Genomic DNA, 15,441 nt, shown 5'->3' with positions numbered 1-15,441 from the left:
CGGGAACCGAACCCGGGTCTCTCCGGACCACAGGCCGACGCTCTAACCACTGAGCCAAACCGGCCAGGGCGTATCACCTGTTCTTGAAGGCCCTGGGAATTCTGTACTGCTACTCACGTATCTTGCTGTCCGAATACTGGAGGGATAAGTAGGCTGGGGTAGCTGATAAAAGCTAGAACCCAAGGAAGGTGAGAGTGTTCAACCCTGTGCTTTTGATTCTGAAAGTTCTATCTTACAAATACCAGCCTTGTATTTGTCTTCCCTTTTCAGTTACAGAGTCTCTAATGCAAAGTTTACAGACTCAATAGCAGGTTTTCATCAGAAAAAGACAACCTTGTCCAGAGTGGGTGGCCCAGTTGGTTGGAGCATCATCCTATACACCACAAGGTTGAGGGTTTGATTCCCAGTCAGGGCACATACCTAGGCTGCAGGTTTGTTCCCCACTCAGGATGTACAGGGGCAACCAATCAATCTTTCTCACATTAATGACTCCATTCCACTCTCTCTGAAAATCAATAAAAATACATCCTTAGGTAGGGATTAAAAAAAAAAGTCAAGCCCTGGCCGGTTTGGCTCAGCGGTTAGAGCGTTGGCCTGCGGTCCGGAGAGACCAGGGTTCGGTTCCCGCTAAGAGCATGTACTTCGGTTGCAGCTTGTCCCCGGCCCTGGTTGGTCGTGCGGGTGGCAGCCACTCGATGTGTCCCTTTCGTGTCGATGTTTCTCTCTCTCTCTCTCTCTCCCTCCCACTCTGTCTGTACAAAAATTGGAAGAATGCCCTCAGGTGAGGATAAAAAAAAAAAAAGTCAATCCTCCTGGCTGGTTTGGCTCAGTGGTTAGAGTGTCAGCCCGCAGACCAAAGAATCACAGGTTCGATTCTGATCAAGGGCACGTACCTTGGTTGCAGTTTGGTCCCCGGCCCTAGTCGTGCGGGAGGCAACCAGTTGATGTGTCTCACTCACATTGATGTTTCTCTCTCCCACCACCCTAGGATAACATCAGAGAGGTCTTGCTCTTCTTTACAGAATGTTAGCATGTTTGTTCAGTTCCATTCTTCCATTCCCTGTGTCTACTTGCATTTCTCCTCTATGATTTCCTGATTCTGAAGCAGCTCTTCTCATTTTCCCATAAGGAAGGAAAGGAAAGAATAAATCAAAGACTAATGCCCCCTAAAATGAAGAAACAACAAGCTCTCAGTTAAAGTTTAATAGAAACTACTAAAGATCAAAGGTGATGTCCCACTACTGTACACATCAGTTGGCTTGCTCCATAAGTTCAGATTACTTCCTCCAGATGAAGAAAAGCTGACCTCCCAAAACCCTACATAAAAGGCCACACCTAAGCTAAGTCTAAGAGCTCATGTTTTAAGCATGACAATAGTAAAAGAGGTTTTGTTCTTAAGGCTGTACACTGCCTCATAACCCTATAATGGCCCAGTGCTCACTTCTGCTTAGAGAAATATTCTTTGCTCTTCTGGACATCCGGCTTGATGGTATCACTGCCAGGTTTCCAGCCAGCTGGGCACACTGCAAGAGAAAGTTACCATTATTTAATAATTTGCTCAGTGGTGAGTACCTATGGCCCAAAGGACCTGAAACACTCAAACACCAAGAAACCTAACCTACAGTGTAGGATCATTCAGCCTTTTACTGCAAGGCTAAAAATAAACATGCAACTTAATCTTCATCAGAGCCCTATTACTATTATACCTACTTGATTCATTCAGCACCTGAAATTCAATTTTAAATTAAGCAACAGCTTCAACCATGTGTTTTGTTCTGAGAATGTGTCTAAAGCATGTAAGACAAGACTCGTTAACAGTAGGTAGTAGGTAAATGCGTATTCATGTTTTCTATAATTGTATGTACGCTTCAAATACATCTTTTAAAAAATAAGCTTAGCCCTGGCCAGTTTGGCTCAGCGGTTAGAGCATTGGCCTGTGGTCTAGAGACCCAGGTTTGGTTCCCGCTAAGGGCACGTACCTCGGTTGCAGTTTGACCCTGGCCCTGGTTGGGTCGTGCAGGTGGCAACCACTTGATGTGTCCCTTTCACATCCATGTTTCTCTCTCTCTCTCTCTCCCTCCCACTCTATCTGAACAAAAAATGGAAAAATGTCCTCGGGCAAAGATAAAAAATAAATAAATAAATAAATAAGTTTAAATGCTCTTAAAAAAAAAAAAATGGTGCTGGGACAGCTGTACCTCCATAGTAAAAGAATGACACTAGAGCCCTGGCCGGTTTGGCTCAGCGGTTAGAGCGTCGGCCTGCGGTCCGGAGAGACCCGGGTTCGGTTCCCGCTAAGGGCACGTACTTCGGTTGCAGTTTGTCCCCGGTCCTGGTTGGTCGTGCGGGTGGCAGCCACTCGATGTGTCCCTTCACGTCGATGTTTCTCTCTCTCTCTTCCTTCCTCTCTCTCTCCCTCCCACTCTATCTGTACAAAAAAAAAAATGGAAAATATCCTCGGGTGAGGATAAAAAAAAAAAAGAATGACACTAGACCCCTAACTTACAGAAAAATAACTCAAAACAATAAATGACCACCCTGACCAAGTATCTCTGTTGGTTGCAGTGTCATCCCAACATGCCAAGGGTGCAGAGTCAATCCCCGGTCATGGAACACACAAAAATCAACCAATGAATTCAAAAATCAGTGGAAAGCAAATCACCTTTCTCTCCCTCTCTGATGGTCAACCTTTTTTTTTTAAATCCTCACCTGAGGACACTTTTGCCAACTGTGACAACATGAATGGAATTAGAGGGTATTATGCTAAATGAAATCAAGTAAGTCAGAGAAAGACAAATACCATTATGATTTCACTTGTATGTGAACAAAATAAACAAACGAACAAAACTGAAATATTCAGATACAGAGAACAGACTGGTGGTTGCCGAGGGGAGAGGGAATGGGGACTGGGTGAAAAGGGTGAAATGACTAAGAAGTACAAATTGCCTGGCCGGCGGGGCTCAGTATGACTCTAAAATCAATAAAGAAAAATATATATATATATATATATATATTTTCAAAACAGTCATGGGGATGTAAAGCATAGGAAATATAGTCAATAATATTGTAAAAACTGTGTATGGTGCCAGGTGGGTACTGGAAATATTGGGGGAACACTTTGTAAGTTATGAGATTATCTTACTACTATGCAGTACACCTGAAACTAATACAAAACAATATTGAATGTTAACCATAACTGAAAAAATATTTTTCAAAATGTGAAAGTCGCCCTGGCTGGGTAGCTCAGCTGATTAGAGTACTGTCCTGATATGCCAAGGTTGTGGGTTCAGTCCCTGTCAGGACACATACAAAAATCAACCAATGAATGCATGAATAAGTGGAACAACTAATTGATGTATCTTTCTCTCTCTCTACCTCCCTTCCTCTCTCTAAAATCAATAAGGAAAAAAAAAATTGGCTCCGGCCGGTGTGGCTCAGTGGATTGAGCATCGTCCCATGCACTGTTGAGGTCCCAGTTCAATTTCCAGTCAGGGCACATACCCAGGTTAGAGGCTCAATCCCTAGTTGGGGGTCGTGCAGGAGGTAGCTGATCAATGTTTTTCTTTTTTTGTCAGACTCAGCTGCCATTACTCTCCTGAAACCCCCATTTGATTGTTACACAATCACTGTCTTTAATGGCACCAAAGGGTTAAAACACAGGTCCTATTCATAAACAAGCTACAGAGAACAAAGAGCAGCATGAAAGCAAAGACCAGGCCACTGGCAGCCAAAAATTTGGCAGTGGGCTAACAGGACATCAAAAAGATTCTTTTGTCTAGGAAGACAACATAAAGCTTTAGAAGAACAACCCAAATACAATGACACAAAGACAGGAGGAATAATGAACCAGCATAGAGAGACCTTAACATCTTAGTCTCCTTGGCACTAAAGCCTCATGGCACTGAAGGCCATACCAATAAATCAGAAAGATCCACGCTTGGATGTTTCACTCAAATCCAAGTTTTGGTTTTTCAAAATTAATATGGAATCCAGCAGAATTGGTTGAGTACCACATAAACCAGCTTTCAAACACAGCTGGAAGTACCTGACTCTCCAAGGAGAAAATGACACCAATCATGGTAATCTCAGTATGAGAGAACTTCCCCAACATAGAAGAACCCAACACAAAAGGCCCCACACATCACTTTTCAACTTTTTATAATTACCTAAAAAAATGGCTTGGCATTTTTATTCTAATATTTTACTATGTATACTATGTACTGTGTTTAAGTATTGGTTTATTGGTCCTTAAAAACAGGATTGTATCAAAAATAAGGGGAAAAAACCAAACAGGAATGTAGAATATATAAATACAAATCATATCGCACACTTGAAACTGTTATGTCAATTAAATCTCAGGAAAAAACAGGAAGGTAGAGTTATCTGTCAAACAACACATGTGCCCTGGCCAGTTTGGCTCTGCGTTTAGAGCGTCTGCCTGCGGTCCAGAGGAACCCGGGTTTGGTTTCGACTAAGGGTACATACCTCGGTTGCAGTTTGTCCCCAGCCCTGGCTGGGTCATTCGGGTGGCAGCCACTCAATGTGTCCCTTTCATGTCGATGTTTCTCTCTCCCCCTCCCACTCTATCTGAACAAAATATCAAAAAGTGTCCTCGGGTGAGGATTAAAAAAACAACAACAAAAAACAGTCTAGCCTACATGCAAGGTCCTTTCCCAAAATCCAGTAAAGGGCTAATTTTGCCCACCCTCCTGTCTTTATGTTGAACCTCATCCCCCACCAGGGGGCAGTCTCAGTAACTGTCTGCTGCTTCAATCTACCCCCACAGGAACTTCTGCAAATGGTGCCTTCTGATATCAGTGCTCACAGACCCATCTTGGCCTTCCACTAGAGCCAAGTTTCATTTTTGGGTTCCCCAAACAGACGACACTAATCCAAACTAAAACTTCCATCTTCTTTAATCACAGTATCAGAATTGAATGCACCTTAGAAAGCTAGTTTGAAATATTTAACTTCTAGAAAAAATGAAATATAGTAAAAAAAAATTGTCCAAGTCCACCTGTGCACTTGATCCGTTGACAGTAGCACTTAATCACAACTATCTTGTTCTCAACTACATTAAGTTGGGGGTGGGGAGGTTCAAGGTCCTCTTCCCTGCATACCCAGCATGTGCAGACTCAGGAGCCGAGTCCTTAAAACAAACAGTTGGGATAAGGTTATTTCATTCCAGCAACAACTGCACTTGGTGGGGGTTGGGGGAGGGGTAAAAAGGCTACAGCCTTACAAATTTGAAAGCTGGGATCAAGTAGTTCACTACTTGCAATCAGAGTATTTAAGGAGAGAAGTACTAGTGCTGGAGCAATTAAAAAAAAAAAAAGGGCCTATACTCTTAGCAAATGCCAGATTAAAAATCTTAAATTGAATCTGCTCAGCCATGTTTAGATTTTACAATGTCAAACTCACACATGCATCTCTGATCCTGAAAATTCTAAATGAAGAACCTTGATATTTCATTTGAAATCCTCTAACTCTAACCTCTCCTCAAATATACATATATATATATATATATATGTTTTTTTAAAGTAGGCTTTTTTTTTTTTTATCCTCACCTGAGGACATTTTTCCATTTTTTGTTCAGGCAGAGTGGGAAGGAGAGAGAGGAACAGAGAGAGAGAAACATAGATGTGAAAGGGACATATCGAGTGGCTGCCACCCGCATGACCAACCAGGGCCGGGGACAAACTGCAACTGAGGTACGCGCCCTTAGCGGAAACCGAACCCAGGTCTCTCGGGACCGCAGGCCGATGCTCCAACCGCTGAACCAAACTGGCCAGTGCCAAATATATTTTTGAAAGACAGAAATGTATTAGCTGGATCTGCCTATTATTGTCTTTGGTTAAGTTGTCTTAGTCCTTTTATTTTCCAAATCTCAAAACCAGTCATATAGTACCTTTATTTTTTTAAAATCCCAATAAAAGAGCGCTGGTCAGTGTGGCGCTCGTTGGTCAAGTGTCATCCCATGCACCTACAGGTCACTGGCCTGATTCCAGGTCAGGGCACAAGCCAGGGTTTCAGGGTCAATCCCCAGCAGGGGGGTGTGCAGAAAGCAGCCAATGGATGTTTCTCTGTCCCCTTCTCCCTTCCTCTCTCTCTAAAATCAACAAAAACATACTGAAAACCAAAAACAAAACATTAAAACAAATACAGACTACAGGGATTAACTCTTCTCCCAATAAACACTTGTCAAGAAGGGCACACTTTCTCTCTAGATGTGATTCTCAACCTTTCATTTCACCCTTATACACCTATGAGATCCTCTTATACTTCTCTAATTAAATCTGCAGCAGTGAGTAATTCAAAATGAGCAGGGTGGAAGCTGGGAATATGCAGTTGGAATAAAAAGCCTTTATATTCTCCTCCCCCAGCTTTTCTAATACCCCACCCCCACAACCTACTATAATCCAGACTCCTCAATTTCTTGAAGAGACATAATCAACATTCCTCATTTGGTAGACTTTGTTCCTTTCCCACCTGACCACCACTGTGTTGTCTTGCCATCAAGTACAATGAATTACCTTCCCCATGTTTGTCAGTAAACTGGAAAGCCTGAACTAGTCTCAGAGTTTCATCCACAGAGCGGCCAACAGGAAGGTCGTTTACGGTGATCTGGCGGAGGATACCTTTATCATCAATGATAAAAAGGCCCCTGGAAAGAAAAGATTGAAGGTTTGAGGAAGAGGCAACACCGGTTTAAATACTGAGTTGTTAAGCAGTTGGTTAGAGCATTGTCCCAATATGCCAAGATTTCAGGTTTGATACCTGGTCAGGGCACATACAAGGAGCAACCAATAAATGTATAAATAAGTGGAACAACAAATCTCTATTTCTCTCTAAAATCAATCAGTAAATTTTCAAAAATTAAAAACTGGTTTGTTAGAATAAAGAAGCAATGGAGCCCTGGCCAATTTGGCTCAGAGTTAGAGCATCAGCCCGTGGACCAAAGGGTCTTGGGTCCAATTCCCAGTCAAGGACATGTTCCTGGGTTACATGTTTGAACCCTAACCGGGATCATTTGGGAGGCAACCAATAGATGTGTCGCTCACACTGATGTTTCTTCTCTCTCTCTTCCTCTCCCTCCCTCCCTCCCACTCTATCTAAAAATCAGTGGAGCCCTGGCCGGTTTGGCTCAGCAGTTAGAGGTTTAGCTGAGCTAGTTCAGCGGTTAGAGCGTCAGAGAGACCCAGGTTCGGTTCCCGCTTGGGATACGTACCTTGGTTGCAGTTTGTCCCCGGCCCTGGTTGGGTCATGCGGGTGGCAGCCATTCGATGTGTCCCTTTCACATCGATGTTCTCTCTCTCTTTTCTCTCTCTCTCCCACTCTACCTGAACAAAAAATGGAAAAAATGTCCTCGGGTGAGGATAAAAAAATAATAATAAAATAAAATATTTTTAAAAAGAAGTAAAGGAAATGAGGAAATGAGCTCAGACTTGTACAGGCCTTGCCCTTAATGAGAATGCCCCTGCATAAAGAATGAAATAAGACCATCATACTTTATACCTTAAATTTAATACAATGATGTATATCAATTATTTCTTAACAAAACTGATTTAAACTATGAAATGAGAAAGGAGTCTGTACAGATCAGGGCTTTACCTATCTCTGAATGAAAGGTCCTCAGCCAATCATATTGATCCTGATGAATGTCAGCCCCCCAACACCACCCCAGTGCAGGTATATACCTAAATGAGATGCCTTCATCAGCCTTTAAGACCCCATAGTCCTGAGCAATGGTGCGCTTGGGGTCTGATACCAAGGGAATGTTCATGGGTCCCAGTCCTCCTTGTTTCTTGGGTGTGTTGATCCTATAGCAAAAGGCACACATATAAATCACATTCGTTCAAACTCTTGTGTAGCAAACACATTAACTGTATCTATACCCTCCCCCTTTCCAACATTCCTAACCTCACTTCCCCCAAAACTTCAAACTTTTTCCAGCAGTAAAGTGAATGGCTAAGGACAGTTATTTAAGATCACCAGGGTATACTCAGCTGCAATCCAAGCTCCTTCTCCTCTGCTGCCAAGTAATAAGAAAGCAACAAGAGGAAGTCAGGGCCTTTATACTCCTTCCATGAAGAACCTTGAGAAAAATCTATTGCCAAAGCCTTCAAGTCCCAGTTCCTGCTTGAAAAGTCCACATGCCAAATGGACAAACAGATTTACCATGCCAGGTGACAGAAGTGAGAATCCACAGAAGCACCAATTACTTGGCAGTTGAGTTTCTTAAATTCTTCTGCCCTATCACTGAAAGCAATGATCTCCGTGGGGCACACAAAGGTAAAGTCAAGAGGGTAAAAGAAGAACACCACATATTTTCCTGGAAAAAAAATAAGAAAGAGCCCCAAGTTAACCTTTAAAACAGACATCCTTACTTTATACAGAATAGAAAACTAAATGGATATTCCTATGGGAAAAAAAAGCCTTTTTAAGTTGATGCCAGACATAATTGCTAGATGCCAAGATGCTCAAACACAGATGTTTCCTGGCAGCTACTTTCAGAACCTCTTGCAAAAGGACCTGGATGAAAAAAAAGCTCCCTTCAGTCCATGCTTTATTTTTCTGCCTCCATATTAGCTGCCAACTACAGATCAAACACTGTTCAGTCTAATTTCGATCTTTTCTGGGTAGTTAAAATTAGCACAGACGTGTTCTCCAAGGAACAAAAGCAAGAATGCAGTTATGTACTGGATAGCTCAATGCCAATGCTTACAATCAGTACCCAATAAAAAGCTGAAATGCTGAATTATCTGCTGCAGGGTAGTAAGAGACCAACAAGAGGAAATCCAAGCCGTTGTTGCACTTCTTTTACAATGAACCACAATAATGGAACAGGTAAGGTTTAAGTGATCACCTGAAGCATCACAAATATGTTCCTAACAAGCCTCATAAGAAAAATTTTATATGGCAAACATTCCAAAAATCCTAGTAGGAAACAGGACTTTCTGGTTGGAATTTTACTAAAATCACTCAGATTATAGGTTGAGAAGAACTTCCACTGGCCAGGTAGCCTCTCACACCTAATGAGCTGAACTATTAGAACAGTTCCAAATACTAACATACTTCTAGGCAGCAACAATGTTTGAGAGTCAAAAGAAGTTGTTCCTTTGACATTCACTTTGAAAATTAGAATCACTAGAAAATCCTTCAAGAACCTCTCCAGGGGTTTCCCTAAAAAGCACTTTGAAGCCTCAGCAGGTCAAGCCCTAGAAGGCAGAGAGCAGCCCTTCCTAAATGTCCTGCCCTTATCCTTGGGCCAGGGTCACCTCCCTATGATCCTACTTACCTTGTTTGCCAGAAGCTTCCCTTCATAGGGTCCCACTAACCTGCTATCATTCCAATCAACAAATGTGTTAGGAAACCTAATTACATATTCTACCTAAAGCTGACTACAGGAACTGATTACTACTCATCACTAAAAAAGTATATTTGACACGAGTTTGAGGTTTGCATTCAATTGTGCCAGAAGACCCAGCTCCTCCCAACTGTGAGGTAAAGGAGAGTCTTATTAGAACTTGACAAGTGTCTGCATGAAGCTTTACCAGAAAGGAGAGCTGTTCCAACAATGACATCAAATCTCCTCTGAGGGCAAGACAATCAAGGGAATTTGCCTACACCCTCTAACAATAAATACAGTAACTATGACGCATATTTCATAAACTGAATAAGCAGTGTCACAGCTCCAAATACAAGCTCTGAGACTATAAATTGTTGAAGACCTCTTACAGTGAAACAGAGACTGAGATAATAAGACTATCTCCAATAATACAATTGAGGAGTACTGACAAGATAACTGAGTTAATATATTAGTTCAGGCATAATGAAGCATGTGCTTTCTCCAGAATAGTCTGGACCTAGGATAACTACCGTTATAACTGTTGATAATCACCACTTCACTTCAATTTAAAGGCAACAGCCTACCACCCTAAACACCTTGATCTAGGAGACATAAATCATTTTACAGTCAAACATCCGGAGATACAAAAATTGAAGAAGTCATCCCTAGATAGCAAAATAGTTGCATTTCAATGAACCTAAATGAAATGCAACTACTCTTACCTTTGTAGTCAGATAGGCTGATATCTTTGAACTGACCATCTGGCATAACTGCTGTGGCTTTGAAGTTCGGAGCAGGGTGACCAATTTTAGCATGTCCTGAAGACATCTTGCTATTAGCTGGAAAAGATAAAAAAGGAAATAATTTTTTTTTTTTTTTTTAATCCTCACCTGAGGACACTTTTTGCATTCATAGAGCGAGAGGGAGAGAGGGAGGAAGAGAGAAAGAGAAACATCGATGTGAGAGAGACACATCGAGTGGTCGCCACCCACACAACCGCAACTGGGGCCGGGGACAAACTGCAACAGAGGTACGTCCCCTTAGCGAGAACCGAACCCGGGTCTCTCTAGACCGTGAGCCGATGCTTCAACCGCTGAGCCAAACCGGCCAGGGCAGGAAATAAGTTTTTAACAAGTCTTCTTTTCCTAGATAACCAGTACCCTTCATCAACTTAGACTGAGCTGTGGAACAATAAAGGATTTGTCTGGTGGCCCTGTGTACTTTTATATTAGTTAAGAAGCATAAGCTTGCCCTGGCCGGTTTGGCTCAGCGGTTAGAGCATAGGCCTACGGTCCAGAGAGACCTGGGTTCGGTCCCGCTAAGGGCACATACCTTGGTTGCAGTTTCTCCCCCACCCTGGTTGGGTCATGAGGGTGGTAACCACTCGATGTGTCCCTTTCACGTAGATGTTTCTCTCTCTCTCTCCCTCCTACTCTATCTGAACAAAATATGGGAAAAAAAAGTCCTCTGGTGAGGATAAAAAAAGAAGCATAAGCTTATCTTTCTAATTTTTGAAACAAAACCAGGTATCACACATCTCTGAATATCAGCTTTTGTTTTCATTTAAAAATAGCAATTCCTTTATAAATTGAAGTAACCTCTATTACTTTTTCTGAACCATCATTTGTGAAATGGCATTTTCCTCACACAAAAACAAAAGGGGGGGAGGGTTAGAAACTCAAACTCAAACCTAAACGCAAATGCACAATGCCCAGGTGCCCGACTCCTAAAATCGGGTAATGTTATCCTTTCCCTGGACTATGCTTCCATCTGTGTTCATGTGGGAAGCACACTTGATATTCTTCAGGCAGATTTTCCAAGAACACATACACTAAAGCCAATCCAACTTTGTAAGAGGCAAGACCTGGGTTCTGCTCATTTCAAAACTTTAGGTGTTGTGTTTATGCCCTATAAGTCCTTTCAAAAATGGTTTCTGGCCCTGGCCAGTTTGGCTCAGCGGTTAGAGCGTCGGCCTGCGGTCTGGAGAAACCCGGGTTCGGTTCCTGCTAAGGGCACGTACTTCGGTTGCAGTTTGTCCCCGGCCCTGGTTGGTCGTGCGGGTGGCAGCCACTCGATGTGTCCCTTTCACGTCGATGTTTCTCTCTCTCTCTCCCTCCCACTCTATCTGTACAAAAAATGGAAAAATATCCTCTGGTGAGGATTAAAAAAAAAAAAAAAAAAAAAAAAATGGTTTCTGAGCTCGGGGCCAAGATTTTGGGGCAATAAGTACAAGAATCAATTTATTGCTAAAAAGCAATGTTACACTGGATTCACCCAGGTCAATACCAAAGTATTAAGATTTAGATTTAGAGCCCTGGCCAGTTTGGCTCAGTGGTTAGAGTGTCGGCCTGCGGTCCGGAGAGACCAGGGTTCGGTTCCCGCAAAGGGCACGTGCTTCAGTTGCAGTTTGTCCCCGGCCCTGGTTGGTCGTGCGGGTGGCAGCCACTCGATGTGTCCCTTCACGTAGATATTTCTCACTCTCTTTCCCTTCCTCTCTCTCCCTCCCACTCTATCTGTACAAAAAATGGAAAAATATCCTCGGGGGAGGATTAAAAAAAAAAAAAAAGATTTCGATTTAGACCCAGTAAGCCATTGGTTTGAAAGCCCCAAGAAGCTAATTTTCAAGTACCAAAGGTTTGGGGTTCATACTACCACAACCCAATCGAAAGAAACGTTGTTGAGTACTGAGCATCTCAAACTTTTTACTACTTAATACCTTTAATAACCAAAAAAAAAAACAAAAAAACCAGTAAGGGACGTTGCAACTTGGCTACCAAATATAGGGTGTGGCCCTAATATAAATGGCCTCGTCCAAACCTGCTTTTCCAGGTGGCCCCCATGTCCACTAAAGCCTGACCAATCGGGTAAAGCCCGCTGGACTTTTAGCCTGGGTGGAACTCCTCAGATCTGCCCAATAACTTCCTGGCAAAATCACGCCCTCAAACCCCACTTAAGGTACCCCCCCTTTTGCCACTCCCCCCTAGCACTTCGGCACCAGCAAAAAAAGAAGGCTTCACCGAGGACATTTGGGATCACCACAAACCCCACTCTGCAGATAGAAAAATAAAGGCAGGAAGGGAATCTTAATATCCGAAGCTTCACAATTAGTAACGGCCCCGGGCCAGGTACAGCCTTTAAGCCTACCACAAGACAGAGGGGTGGCCTAAGGTCAGTTTCCGGGTCCATTCTAGAAGCTTCTCGAATCGTCCGGCAGGAGACCCATCGAGGGGACCCCCCCCACCACCACCACCAGCCGGTCCCACCAAGCCAATCAGCGCCCTCTGCTCGGGTTGCCGGGGAAAGACGAGATTCGAACTGATGTTAGACCTGGGGTTCACCCAGACCCCAGGACCCACAGGTGGGCCCACGTGAAGGTGCGCGAACCGCCGGACCACTGTTGGGCGGCAGGCCAAGCCCGGACGCCTCCCAAGCCACTGCACTCCCACGCGAGCCCCACGAGCCCCGGGGAGGAGGAGTAAGAAGTGACATGGAGCGCTTCGCTTGCAGAGGCCCCGCTGCCCACACACTCACCAGCACTGAAGCAAATATAGCAAGACCAGTAAATGAGGAAGACGACTCACGAAGCGCCCGCGCGCAATCGCTGCGTTGCCTTTATAGCCTGTAGGGCTCTCGCGAGAGTCAGAGCGGGTCGGGGGTGAGCGAGGGGGAGAAGGGAGAGGGGTCAGGTTGGAGCCCCGCCCAGATCCAACACACCCAGCCGGGATGACTCAGCGCTTTTAGTCCCTAGGGGGCGAGCTCAGGTGCCCAAAGTACCGATTCTCCATACCTGCCACCGACGGTTGGGGTCCGAAAGTGAGGCACACACTCTTGATCTTCTCCAAAACCTAGCGCCTCCATTATCCTGGATCTCTTCGGCAACCGGGGCGTAGAGGGGTGCACGCCTCGCCCTCAAAACCCAAACCAGGGAGGAAGTCCTCGCCGCTACCCCCTCAGAAAGACCTGTGAGCTATCTAACCAAGTATTCCACCCAGGTCCCCATATTCTCTGACTTTGTGCTGACCCTCAGGACCCCTCAGTGCTTAGCCTCCTTCACTGTTATAATTACAGGATTGCTGCTTTCCGTCTCCCATACTTCCTTTCCACTGTGCCTGGTGGGACTTTTGAAATCTGACCGTGTCACTCCTCTGATTTGTGGTTTAAAAAACTGGAGCAATTTCCTGAATTCAAGCTTCTCACTGCCATTTTATGTGTGGCCATCAGGCAAGAGTCCCAATCACTTAGCCTTACTTTTCTTACCTATAAAATGGGAATGTTCTCTCTCTCCCTCTCTCTCCTTCCCACTCTATCTGAACAAAACTGGAAAAATGTCCTCGGGTGAGGATAAGCGAAAAAAAATGAGAATACTATTAATTCTTTTTTGAGATCATCTATTTAGCAGGGTACTCGGTTCTTACTACACATTAGAAATGTTCGCTGTTATTACTATAACTCTTGTTTCTTTTTTTTATCCTCACCCGAGGACACTTTTTTGTTTTTTTGTTCAGATAGAGTGGGGGGGGGAGAGAGAGACAGAAACATCAACGTGAAAGGAACGCATCAAGTGGCTGCCTCCCACACAACCCAACCAGGTCTGGGGACAAACTGCAACCGAGGTACATGCCCTTAGCGGGAACCGAACCCCGGGTCTCTCTGGACCGCAGGCCAACACACACTAACCGCTGAGCCAAAGTGGCCAGGGCTCTTGCTTCTTTTTTGTTGTTTTTGTTTTTTGGTACGCGCTCCTAGCGGGAACCGAACCCGGCGGAAGCTCCAACTGCCAAACTGACCAGGGCGGGCTCTTGCTTCTTGATTGTAACACCCAGAACAGGGTGTAGCTGTTTCAAACCTTCAGGCATTTGCTCAGGCGTGAAGAAATGTTACCAGCACTGGGATTCTTGGGTTCCCTAAGATAGAAATATGGGGGAACCCCCAGAGAAATTTTCAGATTTTTATTAAGCTTATGCCAGAGCACAAGGTGCAGGGATGGGGAACCTTTTTTCTGCCAAGGGCCATTTGGATATTTATAACATCATTCCAGGGCCATACAAAATTATCCACTTAAGCCCTGGCCGGTTTGGTTCAGAGGTTAGAACGTTGACCTGCGGTCCAGAGAGACCCGGGTTCGGTTCCTGCTAAGGGCACATACCACAAAAATAAATAAATAAATAAAAGTTGAACACGTTTTTTTAAATTAGCCTTCTATCCCTGTCTGGTTTGGCTCAGCTGTTAGAGCATTGGCCTGCGGATCAGAGAGTCCCGGTTCGGTTCCCGCTAAGGGCACATACCTCAATTGTGGTTTGTCCCCAGCCCTGGTTGGGGTTGTGTGAGTGGTAACCAGTCAATGTGTCTCTCTCACATCGATATGTCTCTCTCTCTTCCCCCTTCTCTCCCTCCTGTTCTATCTGAAGATAAATGCAAAAATGTCCTCGGGTGAGGATTAAAACAAAAACTAGCCTTCTATATTTGGTCAGGCTAATTTGGTGAGGCATATGATGTTGCAGGCCTTCTAAGGTTTCCCACCTCTGGTAGACAAAAGGAAGGATCTCTGACCTGGTTAGGTGGTTGGCTCTGCTTGGCTGTTTTTATTTTATTTTATTTTTCAGTCCTCACCAAGGACATTTTTCCTTTATCTTCAAATAGAGTGGGAGGGAGGGAGAGAGAAAGAGGGAGGCAGAGAGAGAAACATTGATGTGAGAGGGAAACATCAACTGGTTGCCTCCCATACGACCCTGACCAGGGCCTAGGACGAACCACAGCCGAGGTACATGCCCTTGACCAGAATTAAACCCAAGATTCATTGGTCCGAGGGCTGACGCTCTAACTACTGAGCCAAACCAGCCACAGTGCTTGGCTGTTTTTATAAGCTGGGGACAAAGCAGACTTTTGTGAAAAGGGGAGCTTTGGGGGGGGGGGGGGCAGGCTTGTGGAATTTTGCTTATCAGTGTATGAGAAGCAAGACCTTAAAAGGGAGATAAGACATTTTTCCTAGGAAGAGGAGGGATAATTATATTCTTGTGGTGGGTTTGTGTGTGTGTGTGTGTGTGTGTGTGGTTTTGTTTTGGGTTTTTTTTTTTTCACCTTTTTGCATCCCA

The 15,441-nt window shown here is 44.2% G+C and overlaps 1 protein-coding gene across 1 annotated transcript; it reads right to left on the bottom strand.

The window, feature by feature from the left end:
• Positions 1 to 1,170: 1,170 nt before the first annotated feature.
• PRDX1 (peroxiredoxin 1) lies at positions 1,171 to 12,980 on the bottom strand. Its single transcript, XM_036255946.1, has 6 exons — positions 12,881 to 12,980; positions 10,072 to 10,188; positions 8,179 to 8,332; positions 7,698 to 7,820; positions 6,534 to 6,664; positions 1,171 to 1,523 (listed from the first exon to the last, which is right to left on the bottom strand). Exons 2-6 carry the CDS (start codon positions 10,175 to 10,177, stop codon positions 1,438 to 1,440), a joined length of 600 nt encoding a protein of 199 aa, XP_036111839.1. The 5' UTR covers positions 10,178 to 10,188; positions 12,881 to 12,980; the 3' UTR covers positions 1,171 to 1,437.
• Positions 12,981 to 15,441: the final 2,461 nt, after the last annotated feature.

Source organism: Molossus molossus, unplaced genomic scaffold (assembly GCF_014108415.1).
Source record: "Molossus molossus isolate mMolMol1 unplaced genomic scaffold, mMolMol1.p scaffold_m16_p_12, whole genome shotgun sequence".
Lineage (NCBI taxonomy): Eukaryota > Metazoa > Chordata > Mammalia > Chiroptera > Molossidae > Molossus > Molossus molossus.
This window is presented reverse-complemented; position numbering and strand designations above follow the sequence as displayed.

What these genes read in the sequence shown, in the direction of transcription:
- PRDX1 (XM_036255946.1), bottom strand. Translation starts at nt 10,177, where the DNA reads ATGTCTTCAGGACATGCTAAAATTGGTCACCCTGCTCCGAACTTCAAA. An exon ending in CACTTCTGTCACCTGGCATG is followed by an intron (nt 7,821 to 8,178) that starts GTAAATCTGTTT and finishes CTTTTGCTATAG; the next exon opens with GATCAACACACCCAAGAAAC. An exon ending in TACTGACAAACATGGGGAAG is followed by an intron (nt 1,524 to 6,533) that starts GTAATTCATTGT and finishes TTTCTCTTGCAG; the next exon opens with TGTGCCCAGCTGGCTGGAAA.